Source organism: Centruroides vittatus, unplaced genomic scaffold (genome assembly GCF_030686945.1).
Source record: "Centruroides vittatus isolate TY-2023 unplaced genomic scaffold, ASM3068694v2 contig_743, whole genome shotgun sequence".
NCBI classification, from domain to species: Eukaryota; Metazoa; Arthropoda; class Arachnida; order Scorpiones; family Buthidae; genus Centruroides; species Centruroides vittatus.
This window is the reverse complement of record NW_027122479.1, coordinates 997,838-1,022,574: the sequence shown is the minus strand read 5'-3', so window position 1 is coordinate 1,022,574 and position 24,737 is coordinate 997,838. Positions and strand designations below refer to the sequence as shown.

General features: G+C 36.3%; 1 protein-coding gene across 2 annotated transcripts in view; it reads left to right on the top strand.

The window, feature by feature from the left end:
• Nucleotides 1-24,462, top strand: part of LOC136981107 (DNA replication complex GINS protein PSF1-like) — a 61,030-nt gene extending 36,568 nt beyond the window's left edge. The window contains exons 3-7 of one of the 2 annotated variants that reach the window (XM_067277380.1): nt 12,245-12,328; nt 12,420-12,510; nt 12,630-12,746; nt 24,125-24,199; nt 24,269-24,462. In XM_067277380.1, coding sequence (XP_067133481.1) covers nt 12,245-12,328; nt 12,420-12,510; nt 12,630-12,746; nt 24,125-24,199; nt 24,269-24,337 — 436 coding nt within the window. In that variant the 3' untranslated portion in view covers nt 24,338-24,462. Of the gene's footprint in view, nt 1-12,244; nt 12,341-12,419; nt 12,511-12,629; nt 12,747-24,124; nt 24,200-24,268 lie in introns of both variants that reach the window. The other variant, XM_067277379.1, reaches the window with a different exon arrangement.
• Nucleotides 24,463-24,737: the final 275 nt, after the last annotated feature.

The following is a 24,737-nucleotide window of genomic DNA, read 5'->3' as shown; positions in this document are numbered from 1 at the left end:
GAGTTTAATAGGCAGTTCAGAGTTAAGTTTCAATTGGGGAGAAGAATGGCAACATATAAAAATTGGACTGCAGAGGTTTCTCCAACACTGAGGAAAATACTTTTGAATTTAGAAAAGATTAACATAAACTGGTTGCGCTGCAGGATCACGGACTTCTGTCCGGTCCTGCAGTGCTTCAAATGCTGCTATTATGGACATACCGCGAAGGAATGTACGCAACCTCAAGTCACCTGCAGTCAATGTATGGAAGCACATCTGTATCGCGATTGCCCTAAACAGAAAGAACAGCCGAAATGTTGCAACTGCTATGCTGACAAGCTAAAGGACATCCATCACAACGCACGAGACACTAAGTGCCCGACATATCAAAGAATAAAAAATAGCATACAACAAAAAACTGATTATGGAGAAGAATTATAACCAAGTAAGGATATTACAATGTAACACGCAAAGAAGCATTTCGGCTGCTTCCATATTGAGTAAACAACTGTACAACTATGACTTAGTGCTCGTGCAAGAACCGTATTGTAAGGGTAAGACACCTGCTTGCTTACCAACTTTCTGCCCGATTATCCAGGGCACCAGCAACTACCCGTAGGCAGTTACGTTAACTCCTAACACTGATCTGCCTGTCTTGCATCATACAAAATTAAGCAATGATTGGACTATTGTGATTGAATTAACAATAAATAATGAAAGACTTGTTATCATTAATGCATATTTTCCCGGTGACATGGATGATGGCTTTCTGATGGGAAATCTTCAGAATATAATAAACAATTTTCAGGATGCCAATGTCATTATTGCGGGAGACGTGAATGCTCACTCCCCTGCATGGGGGGGTGAACGCGTAGACGACAGAGGAAGAATGTTTGAGGAATTTCTCAATGAAAATGACTATTTGATATTAAACAACCCATTTCCCCCCCCTGACTTACTGTTCGGCAAGGGGAGAGTCATGGATTGACGTTACTGTTTGCAACTCAGGTTGGTACACAAAAATGCATAACAGGAGGGTCTTATCAGAGGACTCAGAGTGATCAGGCACACATTGCCTATGAAATTATCAACAACAAAACTGAGCAAATTATATGGACACCGAGGTCAAAATATGTTATACACAAGGCAAACTGGGCACAATTAAAAAGCTATCTCGAAAGCAACTTACCAAATATATGTACTGACAGCCGAGAAACAGCAAAAAATCAGATTGAAACAGCTATCAATTAATAAGGCATGTGAGGCATACATTCCAAAGAAGACCTCTAACAAACGAAGTGTTCCATGGTGGTCAACTAAACTTAGTGAACTAAGACGCCACACAAGGAAGTTAAGAAGAAAATACCAGAGATGTCACGACATTAACATAAGAAATCAATACAGAGAAGAGTACCTGGCATGTCAAAGAATCTATAAAAAGACAATAAGGGAGGAAAAAACACAGAGTTGGCGGGAGTTTTGTACAAGGGCATCGAATAACCCGTGGGGTTACATAACCAAAATGAGTTGTGATAAGCTTCGGAAAACAAAAATCCTTACTGACATCCAGGATAATTTACAAGCTTCTTCAATGACACAAGCAATGTCATCTCAGTTAAACAACTACTGCCCAGATGACGAACCATCTCTAGACACCGATTCGCAAAAACAGATGCGTCTTGACTTTGACAAACTAAACAACACCGAAAATACTCCAACATTTACTGAAGAAGAAATCAACTGGGCATTCATCTCCCTAGGAAGACGAAAGGCGCCAGGCATAGATAATATAACAGCTGAATTGGCTATTAAACTATGGAACTTAATCCCAGCTTATCTTAAAAACCTATATAACAGCTGCCTTCATTTTTTAATCTTTCCGAAGACGTGGAAAATAGCGAGAGTAATACCTGTGCCCAAACGAGGCACTATATTAGACAGTAGATCAATTTCACTTCTACCTATATTAGGAAAAGTCTTTGAAAAACTTATTACAGGAAGGTTAACATGGCACATTGAACACAATGGGATGTACAATAGTGCCCAACATGGATTTAGACAACAAAAATCTGCGGAGGACACTATAGAAAAAACTGTTTCCTATATTCAAAATTTGCTGGAAAATAACAAATATGTCCTAGGGGTCAGCCTTGACATCTCAAAGGCATTTGACAGTGCCTGGTGGCCCCTAGTGACACATCAACTCAGGAACTTTAATTGCCCAAAAAATATACTGAGCCTGATTATTGATTATTTTCATGATCGAAAAGCATTACTTCAAAATGGCATACATACTGTTGAAAAGACCATAACAAGGGGATGTCCACAGGGATCGGTTTGCGGTCCCATGCTGTGGAACGTAATGTTTGACAGTTTCCTTAACAATAATTTTGGCCAAACATATTGTATAGCATACGCCGATGACGTATTCATGATATTAGGAGGACGATCAAGAGCAGACTTGGAGGCAAAAGGCAATAGTTTACTGCAAGGAATATATAACTGGGGTGAAATGTACAAACTGAAATTCAACACCAACAAAACTAAAGCAATTGTATTTGACAAATTAAGGGAAGCCAATCTCTACAGAAGACCTCTGCATCTGAAGATGAACGGGGCAACAATCAAAGTCGAAAAATCTTTACACTACTTAGGTGTTGTAATGGATTTCAGGCTGGCATGGGACAGTCACATTACCTACATCACCAATCGTACTGGCTTAATCAGCCAAGCATTTTCACAAGTCGCTAAACAGAAATGGGGCCTGACCTCCAAAACATTGTCAATAATATACGACGGAATTTATATCCCAACCATCACATATGGTTGTGGTACCTGGGGGTGGGCTATTTCCAAGGTCCACCCCAGGAGGAAACTGATCTCATCTCAAAGACGCATGCTGCTAATGATCTCTAAAGCTTATAGAACAAAAAGCAATGTTTGTCTGCAGGTAATCACAAGAAAGCCGCCAATTGACCTAGTGATAGAAGAAAGGCAAAAGATATTTAAACTAAAAAGAGGAGAAAACATCAAAATTGGCACTAGAGAGATAAACCATCAAGACATTGAATGGCCTTCATCAATTAACTGCACTCTTCCACTGGATAAATCCATTCTAAGTCAAAATATACCCAAAGCGGAAGATACTATAGTTATCTACACAGACGGCTCCATGCACAATAACAAGGTTGGATGTAGCTATGTTGTTTATGAAAGTGACAATGAAATCGACAACTGTAAATTCCATCTACATTACGAATGTTCAGTCTTCCAGGCCGAAATGTGGGCGATAAAAATGGCCATCGAATACGCAAATGACAGCTTCAACAACAATAAGATAAAAATATATACGGATTCGTTCTCTTCGGTTCAAACCATTAAAAATAGAAATCTACATCCAATTGCCGAGAAAATAAGAAAACTAATATACTTATCAACGAATAAATACGATATAGAATGGGTAAGAGCCCATCAGGGTGAGATGGGGAACGAACGAGCCGACTTCCTGGCGAAGGAAGCTGCTGCTGAAGACACCCTGCCAATATCTTATAATAAAATAACTAAAAGAACTATTTGTAATATATTAAAAAAGGAGACTATCAGACAATGGCAAGAAAGGTGGAGCCAATACAGCGAACATATAACTTATAAGTTTATCACAGACCTTGAAGACTTTATTAACAACAAGTGGTATAGCCCAAACCATTGCATTTTGCAGTTCCTCACAAATCATGGCAAGTTCGCCACATACTTGGAGAGATTCAATCATTGCACCTCAAAGCTTTGCCCTACCTGTCAGATGGAGGAAGATGGAGTGTTACATTATCTTTTCTGGTGCCCAACTTTCAATAGAGAAAGGTTAGAGCTACAGATAGCTACACAAGAGCATGGTCTTGTATGGCCTTGTAAGCCATCTGACATATGGTTATCTAAGAATAACTTCATGGCCTTTGACAGGCTTTGCAAACAGGTGAACTATATTAATAGCAGGCATAACTTCGAATAGCGAACTTATTCCGATGCACCCCGGTGTCCCTATCTACTTTGTTTTTCCCACTCGCTAGGACGTAGTCTACTAGCTTTGCTCCTCTGCGGGAACCCGTACGCGATCCCGGGCTTTGATTCCTTACCACTTCAGAGTAAGCCCCAATGCCGTCGGTGCCAACATACTGCACCTGGACTGCGGCATCAACAAGGGGGCGGGATTGGCCACGGGAGACCACTGCTGGGAGCTTTCTCTCTAGGTTATCATTTGCATATTGTTCTATCCTGATAAGATATCAGGAGTTTTTGTATTAGTTGTATTTTCATTTAATGTTATTTGTACTTTTGTTTATAGTCCACTTTAACACTTGTAAAATTTTTTATTGTTGCAAACAATTCTACTGTAATATTTAATTATCATTGTTGTATACTTCCTGATAACGCCATTAGCGGTATCAGGACATGTACCGAATCTGTACCTCAATAAAATATATATGATATATATATGATGACCATCAAAGGACATTAGCTTTTCCAACAAGCCAGCCTACCTCATAGTTCATAGTACTGGAAAGAAACCTCTGTCTAAATGCTCTCCTTTTCTGATTCAGTGATTATTTGAATCGACTATTGGGCATCTAAAGAAAATAAAAAAATTGAGGTCAGGGGATTTACTCATAGAAACAGCCTCTCCTCAACAGTCGACAAAACTCTTAACAACAAAGACACTGGGAGACAGGAAAGTCACTGTCACATCACACGGAAGTTTAAACTCATCTTGTGGTGTCTGATGGTTGATCTGATGTCTGAAAAAGAGTCAGATATTCAGATAGGCCTTTCAGATCAAGGTGTCATTGCTTTTCGATGTATCTCCATTTGTCAAGACAGAAAGTTGATACCTACTAAACATCTTATCCTCATATTCAACAAGCCGACATTGCCATCTTTCATTACTGCAGGATACCTGCACTGTCCAGTTTGTCCATACATTCCAAATCTGCTGCGTTGTTTCAAATGCCAGCAGTTTGGACATTTACAAGCATCCTGTCGAGGGAAGAATGTATGCACACAGTGTGGAATTGAAGGTCACTAGAGTACTGAGTGTACCACTACTCCATGCTGTGTGAATTGCAAAGACGCCCATCCCGCCTACTCCCAGAAGTGCCCTGCATGGCAGAGAGAAATTCAGCGTGTAAAAACAATCAACAACTTACCTTACCCAGAGGCGCATCGCATGGTCACTTCAAGTGCACCACTGAAACAAAAGACATTTGCTGCTGCTTTGAAATCTACAAAGACGTGGAGTTCAAACAAATATTCCTGTTTCTCCAAAGGAATCTTTCACTTGCCATGCTAAATGTTTGCTAACTCATTCTAAAGAAACAGAAGAAAAGGAGAGTATAAAAACAAAAACACCCCTACCTAAAGCAGGTGTAGTAACCAGAAATGTGGGTTCAAAAAAAGCAAATAAGAACTCACTCAACAAACATAAATTAAAATCCACCCTCTTTAGATCTAAAAAATCAGAGACTCAGTGTATGAGTGAGTTCTCTGACATCTCTCATGAAGAGAATAATATGGAGGTGACACAACCAACCTCACCTCTGAAAGGAAAATCGTCTATTAAATTGAAAAGAGATACCTTCACAAAGAATGCTGCCTCAAATACATAATGGATTATAAAATAATTCAATGGAACTGTCGTGGTTTCTCCAACAACTTCTCTGACATTAAACACTTAACATCATCTATGCCATCTCTCTGCATGGCACTCCAGGAAACACATCTAAAACCTGGAGAAAGAATTTCTTTAAAAGGATTCAAAGTTTACAGTAAGGATGATGATAGCCACAACTGCACCAGTGGAGGTGTGGCTATACTGGTTTCAAATCGCATTCCATCCTTACTGGTACAAATAACCACTGATTTGCAAGCTTGGCAGACAGAATTTCTATCGGAGTAACTGTCACAGTTTGTTCTATATACTTGCCACCAGACGTCAGAGTCAACGAGGATGAATTTGATGTCTTGGTTGAACAGCTGCCAACTCCATTTCTTTTACTTGGTGATTTCAATGGTCACAATCCAATGTGGGGCAGTCACAATATCAACCATTGAGGCAGAATCATTGAAAGATTCATAGGAAATCACCAACTATATTTATTTAATACTGGAGAAGTGATATACTTCCACACCCCAACAAGAACATTCATTGCCGTTGATTTATCATTAGCAACCCCGAACTTGTTTTCAGTGTTTACATGGGAGGTTGGATCTAATCCACTTTCCAGTGATTACTTCCCAATATTTTTAAAATATCGAGGCAGAGAAAGCTGCCTCAATATTTCAAAAATGCTGGAAACTTGAAACAGCAGATTGGCCTGCATTTTCCTCTTTGGCTAACTTACTTCACTGAGGAAATGGTCAATACTGCTGATATCAATGATGCAGTTGAACTTGTCACTTCCAGTATTATTCAGGCAGCTGAAAAAACAATGGGAAAACATCAACCAGATATCCAAAGCATTCAAAACCATGGTAGAACCAGAATTGCGAGGCAGCATTTAAAGAACAAAAGAGAGCATGGGGATTTTCAGAAAATACCCCACTGCTAACAATTTGATTGCTTTTCAAAAAGCGAAGGCAAATGCCAGAAAAATAAGGAGGCAAAGCCAAAGGGATTCTTGGAGGAAGTACGTTTCTAGCATAACATCTTCCATCTGCTCAAAAGCAGTCTGGGATAAAATTAATGGGAAATATGCTTCTCATTCTCTGTCCATGCTGGAAAATAATGGCACAATAATCAGTGGTATACAAGGTATTGCTGATTTGTTGGGTGAAACGTTTTCCTCTTCATCCAGCAATATTATGTATACTAGGAATTTTCAGGCATATAAAGTTCAAACAGAAAACAAACATTTAAACTTCCATTTCTTATCTAATGAAGAATACAATGTGCCTTTAAGAAAAAAATATATTTCTTACAAGACTATACATTTACACGAGTCCTTATCCTTCCAGTCCCTTCACATGCTTTTTAGAGCCTCTAAAAAGCATGTGAAGGGACTGGAAGGATAAGGACTCGTGTAAATGTATAGTCTTGTAAGAAATACACTTTTTTCTTAAATGTAAATTCATTCCGGCAATTTCTAATGTAATATAATGTGCCATTCACCAGAATAGAACTACATACAGCAATATCTCGCTCAGGGAATACTACTGTAGGCTCGGATAAAATCCACTACAGCATGATTAAAAATCTGTCAGATCCCTTTGTAATCTTCTGAATCTGTTTAACAGAATATGGACAGAACATACTTTTCCTGACTCTTGGAGGCTATCTATCATCATTCCCATTCCCATTCCCAAGCTAGGTAAAGACTGCAAAAATCCCTCTAATTACAGATCAATCTCTCTGACAAGTTGCCTGTGTAGACTATTCGAGAGAATGGTAAACAGATGCTTGATGTTCCTCCTAGAGGAAAAGAACTACAGTAGAGCATTGTTTATCCAAAAGCCGATCAAGCGAAATGTCGGTTAACCGAAAGCTTTCCAGTCGGATTGTGTCATGCTGAATCAAACGTTTTTGATTCTAGATTAACTTCTAAAGTATAATTTTTTTTGTTTTTATATTTTTCAATATATTTATTTTGTTTGTAAAAAATAAAGAAATCATTTTTAACGATACAATAGCCATGATTATTATTATAAAAATTTTTGTTAGGCTTAAAATTGATGAAAATTCAACGCGAAGTGACAATGGAGAAAAATTTCCACATGGGATAGGCTAATATATTTTTTCGTACATAATCAGTTATCCAAAAAATAAGTTATCTGAACAACCCTAGTCCCCATTTGATTTGGATAAACGACGCTCTACTGTACTTTTTACCACATCAGAGTGGATTTCATAGGAACAGAAGTACCACAGACAATTTAGTAAACCTTGAAACATCTATATGTGAAGTGTTTGTTCGACAACAGCACATAGTGTCTGTATTCTTTGATATAGAGAAAGCCTATGATCACTGCTGACGATACAGAATACTTCGTGATCTGCACCACTTCAGGATGTGGGGTAATTTGCCAATTTTTATAAAAAACTTCCTGCAGAATCGAAGATTCCGAGTTAGGATGGGCATCACTCTATCTAGGCCTTTCGCCCAAGAAGAAGGTGTCCCTCAAGGCTCTATTTTGAGTGTGACTCTGTTCCTAATTAAAATTAACAGTATAGCTAACTGTCTCCCTTCTAGTGTGAAATGCTCTTTGTACAGTAAGACCCCGCTTAACGCAGTGGATGTGTTCCTAGATGACAGAGCACTAAATGAAACAGCGTTAAACGGAGTCATCTTAACATGTAAATAAGAGGATACGTGAAACAGAACAGAATAAGAAAATTTATCAGTTTTTTTTTGTTTTGTTTTATTTTGTAACATTTATTGTTAAATACTTTTTTTATTACATTAATTATAGACTTATTTATTGCTAATATTGAAATTTATTCATAAAACATTCACGAAAATAAAAAACAGAGTTCGAGTAAAGAAGTTATGTTTGTGATGAGTAAGGTTCTTCCTCATTTGACATCTTTTGTTTCTTTGTGAAGAAGTCATCTAACGTCGTTTGCCGTTTCCTGTTTCGTTCAGCAAGCAGTTGTCGATAGCGAGACATGGCATCCACGACACTTCATCTTGCCTTTGAACTTTTATCAAAATTGAAATCATTTTGTATAAACTGATCCATTATTTCCGTTATACTGGCTAAACTTTTTTTTAGAAAATCCGTTGAAAGTTCCTTTTGTTCCTCATCTTCAGAAACGCTAATTTCATCATCTTCGTGCACCTGTTGTTCTACTAATTCTTTAAGATCGTTGTTGGAAAAACTTTCTCCAGTTGTAACTTGCAATAATTCTTCAATATCCTGCACATTTATATTATCCAATCTTGTTCCATTAGCTAGCTTGACAATTTCGTCGACATCAACAATGGATTCTCTTGTGTCAACGTCCTCGCTTAGCTCCGGCCATACTTTCTTCCATACTCTTTCAAAACATTTCTCGGTCACCTCATTCCAGGAAAGATTGATGTTGTCTACGGCATCCACAATATTACAGTTTTTCCAAAAATCTCTAATGGATTGTTTATTCGTTCCATCTGTTTTATCAATTAGTTGTCGGAAGTCCGCCGCAGATAATAAGCTTTAAAATTTGATATTACTCCTTGATCTCAACACTGCGTGCGATCTCGGGTAATTCCAATACTATCGCGTAACACCGAAACGGCATTAAGCGGGGTCTTACTGTATGTGGATGACTTTCAGATCTGAGAGAACTGTAAACCTCTCTAAATCGCATACACAATTGGGCCAAGACCAATGGTTTTACTTTTAACACAGAGAAGACCTCGTGCATCCACTTTTGCCGAAGGCATGGTTTTCACTTGGATCCTGAAATGTACCTAAATGGGGTTAAAATCCCAATGGTAAATGAGGCTAAGTTTTTGGGTGTTTTGTTTGACCAAAAACTGACATTCTTGCCACACTTGCACAACTTGGAGTAGATATTTAAAATCTCTGAACTTTTTAAAGGTACTATGCTGCTCATCCTGGGGAGCAGACAAATGTCCTATGCTTAGGATTTATAGGGCCCTTATCTGCTCTATGCTGGATTACAGATGCATTGTGTATGGCTCTGCACAAGAATCTACTCTTCGGATGCTGGAATCAATCCACCATCAAGCATTGCGTTTGTGCACTGGTGTGTTTCAAACTTCTGTTCAAAGCCTGTATGTGGATGCTTATGAGCCTCCATCATTTCTCAGGAGAGAACAGATGTCTTTTTTTATTATATAAAACAGAAATCTCAGACTAAACCTTTTGTTGATTGCACAGTATCAGATACTCAGCTGAGAAGATTATTTGCAGCCCACAGAAGTAGTGTCCCTACATTTGACATAAAAATGGAGAATGTAAGCAGCACAATTGACCTGGACACAAGCAACATTTCACAGCCCAAGGTTGGTAGTATATCGCCTTGGTCAACTCCTGTAATAAATGTTGACATTAGCTTAAAGCAGTTTCCTAAGGAATCCACTCCAGATTACGTCTATAGACAGCACTTTACAAAAATTCCAACAACATGACAGGAATTTAATTCCTATTTACACTGATGGTTCAAAATCAGTTGATTACATTGACTCAGCTTTTGTCTGCCTGGATTAAATTGTGGCAGTACAAATCGCACCGAATTCTTCCATCTTTACTGCAGAGCTGCAGGCTATTTACCTAGCCTTGAAATATGTAATTAGAAAAGGTCATTGTCATTGTGTGTATTTACACTGACTCAGTTAGTGACTTAAGGCTTTGATCTTGTGTGAACCTAGTTCTCACTCCATAGTGATTAAAATTCACAAACTGTTTTGCCTTCTTTTTGTGAGTAATTTCTCTGTAAAATTTTGTTGGATCCCAGGCCATGTAGGTATAAGAAGAAATGGAGAAGCTGACTCAGCTGCAAAGTCAGTTAGTCCTTCACAGTATACAGCGTGTATTAAAGGATGTGATTTGAAGCTAGTCGTTAATAAACAACTAGCAGAGAGATGGCAAAGTGTGTGGAATGCACAAGTCCACAATAAACTACATGAGATCAAACCTAAGATAGAAAATTGGACACATAAGAAACCCTATGACAGGAGATCTGAGGTTTTCACTCGTTTGAGAATTGGACATGCTCGGTTGACTCATCAATACCTTTTGAAGGGCGATGAGCAGCCAGTATGCCAGTATTGCAACTGTCCTCTTAGTATAAAACACATACTGCTCGATTGCTCTGCCTTTGAGACCAGGCTAGACAGTATTTTGGGTCAAGGTGTTTGACAAAGATTCTGGGCCAGAGGACTAATCTTTATAATGTATTGGACTTTTTAAAGGTCACTAATTTGTATAAAGAGATTTAACTATTTATTTATCTTTCACTTTTTTGTGTGTTGTTGTTTGTTTGTTCTTATGTATATACTCTTTGTTGTTTTTTGTTGTTATTTTATATAATATATACGTATTAAGTTGGGAAAATTAACCATTTGGCATGGCGCAGCTTGGCCTTTGTGGCCCTTGCGCCAAAAAACTGCAACCAACCAACCAGAAGTACAGGCCATGAAAAGACTTGGTTTACAGTAGTATTAACATGAATGGCAGATGGAACAAAGTTAAAACCCATGGTCATTTTCAAGAGGAAAACTACTACTACTAAAATAAAATTCCTGCCAGGCATTTTTGTACATTTTTACGAAAATGATGGAAAATGTGTGGCAGAGGCAACCAGGTGCTCTACGAAATCAGCACAGTTTGTTGGTGTGGGATATGTTTCACAGTCATGCAACTGAGAACACTAAAAATCGCTTAGCAGAATAACTGAATGATGAGTGGTGAAAAGTCGTATATGAAAGGTGGAGCTTTGCGGGCTGTGTCACTTGATGTGCTATGTGATTTTGTGATCAAATTATAGGAAAAAGTGAAAGTGGAAACAGTGATCAAATCCTTCAAAAAGTGTGGAATTTCTAATTCCACGAATGGCACTGAGGACGATTTGTTATGGGATATTTATGCGGAAATCAACTCGCTAGGTACAGAATTAGACCCATATGACAAGCTTCTCAACAACAAAAATGAAGATGTACTTGAGGAACTATTTGCCTTAGATGATAAATGTGAGAATTTTGCAGGATTTTAAATACATTGGTGAGTGGTTTGTTTTATTTTATAATGGTTTTAATTATTTAAATTAAACTTTTTTTTTTATCTGTTCTATAAGACAACCCTGGATTTTGGGGTTTTTTTTTATGATTCAACTATCGTCTTATCTGCACAAATATATGGTATCAATTTTTATTTTCTTTTTAAATTTTATATTATACATGTTTAAGTTTTAGAACCTCCTTGTTTGTAATTCTGTATTTGTTCGATTTTATATTTTAAAAATGCCAATTTATGCATTCTATTTGTTAGTCCTATCTGAGGAAGACCTATGAATAGGTCGAAAACATTTTTATTATGAAATACTGCTGGAAATCAAAAGGTGTGTTTATTGTATAATCTTAATTTGTTGAGTTTTGTTTTTCTATGTTATATTAAAAAAATTATGAATTTTTCCTTGCCTTTAATATATTTCATAAACAATTTATTTTAATTATAAAAAAATTTTTAATTATTACCTTTAAATGACTTAATGAATCATGAATATTTGATTTATGATGTTTAGTTTTTTACGTTTTTATAATTCTTTTTGTAGTGCCGAATCTGTAAATGAAGATGTTCAACTTCACACTTCCATTCAGTTTCGACATTCAGTTCTTCTCAGGAATAAAAGATGTTTGTTAGCATATTTGTATGTTAAATAGATTACAATTAAATTTTTAATTTAAAAAAAAATTTTTTTTAAATTTCATTAAAATTTAATTGTTTAGGTATAATCGACTAGAACAAATTCGTGACATGCGCTGGGCATTTGGAAGTGCTTTACCATCTGATATATCTCAGTCACTATCAGAAAGTGAGGTAAATTTTATAAAATGTGAAAAGAAATACTGTGTTCATAGAAAGCTCAGATAGCAGTAATATATTAAACATTTTATAAAGTAATTTATTACTAGTTTTATATTTTATAATTTTTATAGATGGAATGGTTTCAAAATTACAGCAGAATTGTGGCAACATATATGTCCACAATAGGTGGTGGTATAGGAACTGATTTATTTGAAAACCTTCAACCACCAAAATCACTATTTATTCAGGTAATGAAGATTGTATTTTACTAGTGATTTAAGTTTTTATGACTATATCTTGTCATTCATTGATGGAAAGAAAGAAAATTAGATTAATAGAAACAATAAATGTGAAACCAAAAATATTGATAGATGTATATAGAAAGAAAATATAATTAATTTATATTATAAAGAATTTTAATCATCCAGTCATCAGTCAAATTAATTGGGCAATATTATGTTACATACAGTAATTAGAAGTTACGTAATATGTCTGGTTTTTGAGATGTTTATATATTTATATACAGACTTTTGTTAAGAAATATCTTCTTAACAAAATTCTTTGATAATTATAAAACAGTGTATATGTAAAATTTTGAAAATAAGAAATTTGAAATAAATCAATAGAGACAAATCTTATAATAAATTTAATTAAAACAGAAAAACTTATATCCATGTGAAATATGTGGTATTTGTAAAACTTGGATGTTCTTTTTCTTTTTTTGTGATAAAAGTATTAGGTTTAAAAGCAAGAGTAAAGAGTAAGAGTTATTATAATTCAAAATAGCATTTCAAATATCAAAGATATCTTTTCAGGAGTTAAATTTTATATGGCATGATTTGTTGTCCCATCTAATATATAGCTTTGTGATTTGTTGATTTATTATACTAAAATAGTAAAAGTTTAGTGAAAAATCTACTGGAAAAATCAGGAATTTTAGAATTCATTAATAAAGAGAACCCTATATATGCAAATGAAAACGCAATGCCAGATGGTGAGAGGTTATGAGATCACTACAAAAGTATTGTACTATGAGACACTTTTATGCTAAGGTAATTATAAAAAGTAATCAATGTCAATAATGGCAAAACAGAATGTATATTACTTTAATAAAGTCATTTATTAAAGTAAATAACACAAAAACACAATAAAGTTACTACAGCTGGCAGTGTAGGAACTTTATTGTGTTTCAGTCATATGAACTTTGTGTTCACTTATACAGTTACTATGAATGCTTTATGGGACAATTACTATAACTTCAAATACAATCATTGACGAGGGATTATAAGTTGAGGTATATCTGCATGATGTTGTTACAATTATAATATTCTAAGATTCTTAACAAGAACTAATCACAGGAAGATAGGAAAATATTGAACAAGAGACAACAATCAATGCTGAGAATTATTGTGCGAAACTATGGGAATCATGTACAAAAGATAATCAGATTTCTTTCTAAACATTATGTATTTGCAAGACAATATGAGATCTCAAACAGCTCAAAAAATGGCATGCTTGTTGTAGCAGTTAGTATTAGAATGTCATGAACATGTCATCATATAACTCTGGTGTAACATTTGCTACCTAATCATACATGAGCCCAGGATTACTTTTACATTTGAAAAAATATTTTTACAATTTGAAAATCAAGACAATAAGAACAATGTTCAAGTTCTTTAAATCCTTTTTCATTCCATTCAATGACTAAAAATCCATCAGAGGACTTTCAGTTAATAAGTACAATTGTATGTAATTTATTTTTAAATTGTCAACTTTGACATTGCTCATTACTAGGACTTTACACCGGTGTTCAAATATTGACATAAGAATGAGAATTAGTTCAGAAAAACAAAATTTCTTTATTACATCACCTGTGGTAATTTTCTCTGTACAGGTATACCTCAAGTTATGTTGTTCTCGATTATATGTCTTTTGTCAAAAAAGTATATGGAAAAGTTATTTTAAGTATTTTTATCAAGTTTAAGTTATTTTATACGACTTTACATCCATCTGCCACAAATATTGAAATCATAATATCACTAGAAAAGTGTTAAAAGCACATAAAGTCATATTAAAATATGTACATTTATAGTAGATGTTAATATAATCATCATAAATCCTAGAGAACGAAACATGAAAAATATCTGTGTTTGTGTGTTGTCGTCTTATTTAGCGGTCTTTAAGTACTCATTATTAGCATTTTCCACGGTAGTTCTAATATCTACCATTTAGTGTCGTCGTCAGTGCCACTCGATGTTGGTAAATTTAACATAAATTAGTTTATTTTCTACTATCGCAAAATAATAACTGTATTTGTTATTTAACCTTAAGAAATCATCTTATTTTATAATGGTGTAGAAAAACTGCATTCACAAATAAATAGTCCGTGACATACTGTAAACATCACCAAATTGTAAACATGTACATTTACAAGTATGTACTGTACCTACATGTATTCATAAATTTAGATGACTTTTTTCCCATACTATATTAAAAACTAAAATTTATTTGTTTGTAAGCTTAAAATAGATTCTTATTAACCATAACTCCAAAACGAACCTGTTACCGGTGTTCCTTGCGAAAATCGTCTCACGATCGTCTCACTAACGTTTTCGAACTTATAACAGTTCTTCTTCAGGTGAAGATGGAAGATTTGAAAAAATAGAATAGAAGGTTTCAAACCGAACCGCTTCGTCTAATTCCGTCGTGGCTGACATGCGCTGTAGTGTCCGGGTGTTGGTTATTGTCTATGCGCGTCTAAAAGGACTTGCCAGGCCGATGAAATGTTGATCTCTTCTTTTTGGTTGATGCAGATATTATTAAAGCTCATTTTATATATAGCGATAGCTTCTAACCACTTTATATGTTCCGGATGGGGTGTCGTTACGATGATTTTTGCCTTATCTAGTTCTGCCTTGATATCTTGATCGGATGCGTATATACTTAGCGCCGTGTTGAGTTTCCGGTGCTGTAGGTCGGCTTGGTGTTCTTTTAATCTGGTCTTTAACGAGCGCTTAGTGGAACCGATGTAAACGAGTTCTCTTTGCCATCTGTTGTCCATTAGAGGGATAGAGTACACTCCGTACATTTTGTTGGGATCCGGAGGGTCTTTGCAATTTTTTAGGATTTCGGCTATTGTGGGGCCTCTTCGATACGCTATCTGCATCTGCTGTTTTTTGGCTATCTCTCCATATACTCCTCTAACGTGCGGGTTGTATGTGATAGGAAGCCTTGCTAAGTCTTTTTTGTTAGCGCTACCATTTGCTTGTCCAGTGGATGCGTTTCCTTGGTGTTGTCTGGTTATACGCTGTATAAGGAAAGGGTATCCGTGGTCTGTTGCGACCTTTTTAAGATAAGCTAGTTCTTTGTCCAGAGCTTTCTTAGTGGAGGAGTATGAGGTTGCTCTTCTTACTAAGGTTTTGAAAGCGGCTGCTTTATATGAGAACGGGTCGCAGGATCCCTTAGGTATGTATATTGGTGTTGCCGTCGGTTTTCGGTAGACGAACGTTTGGATCGTAGATGCTTCTATCTTGATGGCGATGTCCAGAAAGTGGGCTTCCGTGGTGCTTATCTGCTCCACATCTATGACCAAGCCATATGGGTTGTTGTTGACAGTTTGTATAAAGGCCGCTATATCAGGCTCCGTCTTCCATAAAATGAGTCTGCCTCACCACCATCTCACATAGGTCCCCTGATACCGGGCTACTCATGGGGACGCCTTTTGTCTGTTTATAAATTGTACCTTCAAAAGCGAAGATCGAGTTGTAACAGACCAGATGGGCCATTTCTAGTATGTGTTGATGGAATGCTTGATCCTGAACGTATGTTATTAAGAAATCTCTGAGGGAGCAAAAAACTGCTGGGAGCTTCACCGATGGGTATAGTGATTTAAAATCAAGGACTGTGATAAGTTTCGGACACTCAGGTAGATTCTTCAGTAGGCTTATAAGGTTTTCCGGGTTTGCAATGGTGTAAGGGTAATCCTCCAAGCTTGGCGAAAGGAGTTGGTGGGTAGCCTTCTCTAGTTTTCTTGTAGGTGCTCTTGCTTTGTCTACTATTGGACGAAGTTGCTGGCCCTCTTTATGAGTTTTAGCGTATGCAAAGAGCTTAGGCGTGTCCGGTGAGTCTATTATTAAGTACTGTAAGGCTAGACGTTTCGCTAACTTTGAGCCCGCAAAGCGTTTCACTCTATTCTGCAGTTTATCTACAACGTCATTGTTTTCTTGTTCACATTGGGTTATATTGATGTAGTCATGCAGTCCTCGTTGGTATGTGCTTCGTTTCATAATAACCAAAGATTTCGATTTATCGGCTCTGGTGAGGACAATATCGTTTCTTTTCATCCATTTGCTGGCTAGCCGTAGTTTTGTTTTTAACGCCATCATTTCCGGGTTTTCTTTGACTCTTATGATTTTTAGTGTGGTTACCCATCTATAATACTCCTTTTGTTTATAGGGTAGGTTTTTTATTAGGAGCTCTAGGTCAGGAATTAGGTTTCTGGATCCTGTTTTTGGAGGCGGTAATGCGAAAGTTGGACCATACCTGAGTACATCTTCCACATACTTGGGCAACTGTATATCATCCCATACGGTGTAAGGGAAGGTTGAATGGCGGTGGCCTACTGGTGTTTGGAATCTTAAGATCCATTGCAGCTTTTTGTGGCAGCACTCTGCTAGTTTGGCTTTTAATCTTTCTTGGATGGGAACTAACTTGGCATTTTCTTCAGCTAGTGTAGCTGGATCTACAATGAACAACGTATCCTTGGCCCGAATGAGATCGCTAAGTACTGAGAATAGGTGCTTCCTAGTCGACTTGATGGCCCTATTGAGGCATAAAAGCCTTACTTTCCTGACGAGCGGTTCACTGCCCGGTGGAAGGTGTATACGATAAAAAGACATGGGCATTATTCCATTTTTTCTGCAATCTATAAGGAATTGAAGCTTAGCTCTAGCCCTAGTGAGGGCCGTTAGCTTCTTCTGGTATATATTAGCCGGTATAGCTAATGCCTAAAGTACTGCTCTACTCTTTACTGACACTGGGATTTATAACTACAACTCCAAAACGAACCTGTTACCGGTGTTCCTTGTGAAAATCGTCTCACGATTGTCTCACTAACATTTTCGAACTTATAACAGTTCTTCTTCAGGTGAAGATGAAAGATTTGAAAAAATAGAATAGAAGGTTTCAAACCGAACCGCTTCGTCTAAGAGCACCTACAAGAAAACTAGAGAAGGCTACCCACCAACTCCTTTCGCCAAGCTTGGAGGATTACCCTTACACCATTGCAAACCCGGAAAACCTTATAAGCCTACTGAAGAATCTACCCGAGTGTCCGAAACTTATCACAGTCCTTGATTTTAAATCACTATACCCATCGGTGAAGCTCCCAGCAGTTTTTTGCTCCCTCAGAGATTTCTTAATAACATACGTTCAGGATCAAGCATTCCATTAACACATACTAGAAATGGCCCATCTGGTCTGTTACAACTCGATCTTCGCTTTTGAAGGTACAATTTATAAACAGACAAAAGGCGTCCCCATGAGTAGCCCGGTATCAGGGGACCTATGTGAGATGGTGGTGAGGCAGACTCATTTTATGGAAGACGGAGCCTGATATAGCGGCCTTTATACAAACTGTCAACAACAACCCATATGGCTTGGTCATAGATGTGGAGCAGATAAGCACCACGGAAGCCCACTTTCTGGACATCGCCATCAAGATAGAAGCATCTACGATCCAAACGTTTGTCTACCGAAAACCGACGGCAACACCAATATACATACCTAAGGGATCCTGCGACCCGTTCTCATATAAAGCAGCCGCTTTCAAAACCTTAGTAAGAAGAGCAACCTCATACTCCTCCACTAAGAAAGCTCTGGACAAAGAACTAGCTTATCTTAAAAAGGTCGCAACAGACCACGGATACCCTTTCCTTATACAGCGTATAACCAGACAACACCAAGGAAACGCATCCACTGGACAAGCAAATGGTAGCGCTAACAAAAAAGACTTAGCAAGGCTTCCTATCACATACAACCCGCACGTTAGAGGAGTATATGGAGAGATAGCCAAAAAACAGCAGATGCAGATAGCGTATCGAAGAGGCCCCACAATAGCCGAAATCCTAAAAAATTGCAAAGACCCTCCGGATCCCAACAAAATGTACGGAGTGTACTCTATCCCTCTAATGGACAACAGATGGCAAAGAGAACTCGTTTACATCGGTTCCACTAAGCGCTCGTTAAAGACCAGATTAAAAGAACACCAAGCCGACCTACAGCACCGGAAACTCAACACGGCGCTAAGTATATACGCATCCGATCAAGATATCAAGGCAGAACTAGATAAGGCAAAAATCATCGTAACGACACCCCATCCGGAACATATAAAGTGGTTAGAAGCTATCGCTATATATAAAATGAGCTTTAATAATATCTGCATCAACCAAAAAGAAGAGATCAACATTTCATCGGCCTGGCAAGTCCTTTTAGACGCGCATAGACAATAACCAACACCCGGACACTACAGCGCATGTCAGCCACGACGGAATTAGACGAAGCGGTTCGGTTTGAAACCTTCTATTCTATTTTTTCAAATCTTCCATCTTCACCTGAAGAAGAACTGTTATAAGTTCGAAAACGTTAGTGAGACGATCGTGAGACGATTTTCGCAAGGAACACCGGTAACAGGTTCGTTTTGGAGTTGTAGTTTATAAATCCCGGTGTCAGTAAAGAGTAGAGCAGTACCTTATTAACCATATATTATTAAAAATGCATTTATAAATAAAATACAGAACTGGGAATGGTCATTTGTGATTTAGCCTAGTGACAAGTAAATTCGACATACGTCACCTTTCCTGAAACCAATTACTGACGTAAGGTGAGATATTCCTGTACACACATTACATGTGTTTTAGGTTAACATGCCTTTCATCAGCAGTATTACTACAAACTACTAAAAAACAATAATTAAATAAACAAGACATTGTATATATTGTATTTTCTGGCATATAAGATGACTTTTTAACCCAGGAAAATTTTCTCAAAAGTCGGGGGTCATCTTATAGGGCAGGTGCTGCAGTCAGTCGGGCTGCCTAGGGTATGGATAGAGATGGAGCGGCGCTGTGTTCAGAAAAACAAGCATCTTTCACCCTGACCTTGTACATATCCTATTACTGTATCTTTCTCTGCCTCTCAGATCTTGCTCCTGAGGACTGCAGTGAAGTGGTGCAGGTGCACATGTGCGAGATCTGAGAGGCAGAGAAGGAATGGTAATAGGTATAGTAATAGGATACAAAGGCAGGCCAGTACAAAAATGTCCAACAGTCAAAACCCCATCATGACTCCACCAGCAAGAAGAAAGAAATATGAAGCCAGTTTCAAACTTAAAGTTGTAAACTTTGCCATGGAACATAATAACTGCACTGCTGCAAGACAATATGGAGTAACAGAAAAGATGATTTGGGACTGGAAAGCAAATGAAAAAGTATTAAAGAGTATGCCAAGGGGTAAGTGTGCATTAAGAAGAGGCACCCCACATTGACCAGAACTTGAAAAACATGTAGCAGACATGGTGATTGAGCATTGCCAAAATGGTTATGTAGTGACACGAAATAAAATGTTTGTTTTCACTTTGGTGGGCCAAATCTAACCCAGATCAAAGCAACAGATTGAAGGCCACTGTATCCTGATGTACTAGATTCATGGCAAGGCATAATGTGGTACTGAGGCAAAAGATGAAAATTGCCCAAAAATTACCTGCAGATCTTGATAGCAAAGTAAATAGTTTCCATTGATACATAATACAACAGCACACTAAACATGGCTATGCATTATGTAGTATTAGAAATATGAATGAAACTCCAATGAATTTTGATATGGTTGGAAATAAAACTGTCCATCAAAAAGGTGAAAAAACAATTTTAATTAAAACAACAGAACATGAGAAGTCCAGTTTTACAGTGGTACTAGGATGCACAGCTGATGGCAGCAAACTGAGACGAATGATTATCTTTAAATGAAAAACAGTGCCGAAACTCAAGTTTCCTGTTGGTTGTTTTGTACATGTGAATGAAAAAGGATGGATGGATGAAGAAGGGGTAAAGCTGTGACTTGATAATGTATGGAGCAGGCGACCAGGTGGACTTACTCAAAAATGTAGTCTACTGATGTGGGATATGTTCAGGGCTCATTTAACTCCCAGCACCAAGCAAAGGCTTGCAAGACTAAACACAGATGTGGCAGTTATTCCTGCAGGATTGGCATTGTTGGTACAACCACTGGGTGTGTGCCTAAACAAGCCATTTAAAGATCACATTCAAGAACAGTGGAATGAATGATGGTTAGCGGTGAAAATTCATTCACAAAAGGAGGAAACATGCTTGCTCCACCCCAGTTGGATGTTTTGTGCCAGTTTGTCATAAAAGCCTGGAATGATATTGATGCAAAAACAGTAATCAAGTCTTTCAAGAAGTGTGGTATATCAAATTCATTAGATGGTATGAAGGACGACTACTTGTGGCAAGATGAAGAGGAAGCCGAATCTGAGACCACACCATCTGATACAGAATTTGATCCATACGATGACTGCCGTACAAATGTATCACAAGATGTCATTGATGTACTTATGATGTCAGACGACTAACAGGAGGATTTTGAAGGCTTCTAAAGGAAAACTGTCACGCCAGCAAAACCTGTAAAAATACTGTAGCTTGCAGTTATGATGGGCATTACTAACTTGCCAGGGACTTTCAAGGCACTCTCTCTCTCTATTGTTCGTTATCTTCCTCCTATCATCATCAGTTCCAGTTTGGTTGACAGCTGAGAAAACAAACAGCATTGCAGCTCACGTGGGTTTATTGTCTTATCCTTCCTTTCAGCTTTAGAGTGAATTAGGAAAAGTTTAATCCACTTGCACTGTTTTATGTTTGCATGTTTGATGACAACAGCCTTATGTTTATAAGCTTACCTGCTAAGTAAGTACCTGCATGTCATAAGCATTTGAATTAAAATTATCATATTGAAATCAAATCTGATTTTTTATTTTTATTTGGTGTGCGTTGAAAGAGGGGTAGTCTTGTATGGCGAGTATATCCCAAACTCTATATTTTAACTGTAAAAGTCGAGGGTACAGAAAAATGATGTTATGTAAATTTACAATTAAAATATTTGGAAATATAATCCAATTATACTCGGCATTGGGATACATATTTATTGTAAGTTTTAAATAGTATTTTATTGTCGGGAATTTATTATATAAAATGTCTTATTTATTTAATTATTGTTTTTTCTTCACTCCATGAAAAAACCTTTATAGTCCATTGATAGGTGTTTCTACAATAGCTAACGTTTTCAACCCCTTCGGGGTCTTCCTCGGGCACAATTCCTAAGAAATTTCAAATACCAGTGGAACGGAACAAAAAACCGAAGCGAAATAATATAATTCATATATTATTTGGAATATTAATTTGGAATAAAATAATTCCAAAATAATATAATTCTATTCCAAAATGGAATAGAATTTGCTTTGGTTTTTTGTTCCGTTCCACTGGTATTTGAAATTTCTTAGGAATTGTGCCTGAGGAAGACCCCGAAGGGGTTGAAAACGTTAGCTGTTGTAGAAACACCTATCACTGGATTATAAAGGTTTTTTCGTGGAGTGAAGAATTATAATTCATCCAGTATATAGTAAGAAGTATATTTGTTATTGTTTTTTAGTGGTTTGTAGTAATACTACTGATGAGGGGCATGTTAGCCTGAAACATATGTAATGTGTGTACAGAGAGAATTACTACAGGTGATGTAATAAAGAAATTTTGTTTTTTCTGAACTAATTCTCATTCTTATGTCAATGTTTAAACACCAGTGTAAAGTCCTAGTAATGAGCAGTGTCCAAGTTGACAATTTAAAAGTAAATTAGAAGGACTTTAAGGCAATTATAATTAAAAATTTTAACAATTTTTTTAGTGTTTTGTAGATATTGAATCCTACACTGAAAGAGTTGAGATCATTTTTGTGTGTGATTTTTTTTTTTTTTAAATAGTGTTTATCAGTCATTTTTATGAAGTTTTTGCTTCAAGTTACCTACTGTTTAGTCACTGAATGGAATGAAAGAGGATTTAAAGGACTTGAACATTGGTCGTATTGTCTTGATTTTCAAATTGTGAAAATGTTTATTCACTGCCTGCTTACAAAGCTTCATGATGATTACAGATTGAAAACTGTAGCAGAAATGCAAGAAGCTATTTTAAAGCAGCTCTATTTACAGAGTGCAAAATTTTATGCTGATGGTATACATTTACTAACAGTATACTAGGACAAGTGCCTAAATTTTAAATAAATTGGGCACTGGCTTTTTATTCTTATTTTGTAGCTACATTGAGATATGCCCTTATGTTTTGCTAATAGTAAAATACTATTGACTGATTTATTTAAGTTATTAAGTTTTTTGTCAATAGCACTGCATTTTGCAATTAAAAGTCAAGGACTGATAATTGTGATAGTTTCAGGTGATGATTTGTTTCAAAAAATATTTTGTCTAATTCATTTTTTCTTACATTAAATTCAACAATGTCTGTCCATTTGAAAGCTTTTTCCGTCATTGTCAATTCACATGGAATGCACACTAAGGTCCTCACTAAATTTGTAAAGTATAGAAAATCATTATAATTTGAAGAGGTTATACTTCATAAGACTTTACCTGTCTCATAAGATGAGAGATCAGTATAAGCTGAGAGAGCACAAACAATTCACTAGTCTTTTTAATTGCATATAAAATGTAACTGTGAGCTGAGTCTCTTTCACATTGTCTGTGATTAGTTGTAAAAAAAAAAAATGAAGACACTACTTGAAAATGTTTCAACTGTGAAACAATGTACACAAGAGCTCCTTTCATGGTGGAATTATAAATTTGTCCACCACAACCATCAGCAAATAAATTGGCAGGGTGGACCTTCCTTTCATTGTATTTCAGCAATATTTACTTTATGAAACAGTACTATTGATATTTCAGAAGCACCTTGACCACTTTTGTACTCATTTGAAATAAATCACAATCCCAAGAAGATATGGCATAAAATGTTAAATTATAATCAGCAAGCATCTTTTGTAAAATATCACACTGTTATTTGATACAGGCAAATAGATGACCTGTTGAAGATCGAAACATAAACAAAAAAAGCTGAAATCATTTTTAACAGCAAGCTCGCAAGAGTTTTTGGTCTCACACACAGCATTTTCACAAGCAACATGTCTTCGTAAATATCTAATTGCTGGATAATTTTGCGACAGAGGCACAAGTCTAGAGACATCTTTAGAATCATTTAAAAACCTATAATTTTTGTGGTCTCTCTTGAATAATGTTTATAATTTATAATATTTTCATCAGATATTTGAGAAATGTTTATCATTCCATAGAATGCAAAGAATGTTAATTAGAGCTATGTCCCAGGCTTATATTTAAAGCCACATCTAACTCATTTTGGCCAAATTTTGAGATACATCTTTACATTACCAACAATATATTCTTATTCTCTAAGTAATGTTATATGTGGAAATGGAAAATGAAATTGGAAGCTTTTTATTAAAATTCGATTATAATATTTGTTTACTAATTATATATTTTCAGGTGAGATGCCTTTGTGATTATGGCGATTTTGAAACAGATGATGGAACCATAATTGTATTAACGAAAAATAGTACAGTGAGTAGCTTTCAAGTGTATAATAAATATTTTTCTATTTATTTATTGTGTATATTTTTGATTTAATAGCATTTAATGCAGCGTTCCCAGTGTGAGAAATTGATTCATCAAGGAATTTTGGAACATATAACAATGTAGTCATTTTAAAAAATTGAAAAAATGTATGAAATTTACTATTTTTGTTTTCCTGTGTTAGTTAAATGTTAATTTCATGTAATTCTGTTATATTATGACCAAGTTATTAAAAATTAGTATTTAAAAAATGTTGTTATTTATATAGTTAGCTGCTGAATTCTAGATATTCTTTCCATATTTCTATACAATTCTATAATATTAATTATTTATTCAGAATAGAAGATGTATACCACCACATCAGAATTATTTCCAAAAAATTACGTACTCAGAACCTTTTATGGTGTGGTAACTCATAGATATCGTCACACAAATGATTTTGAACCCCTTCTGGGCTCTGCTTCAGGCTCCAAATCGTTTCTAGATGGATGTTCGATTGCCGTTGAAAATTCGTTCGATTGGCATG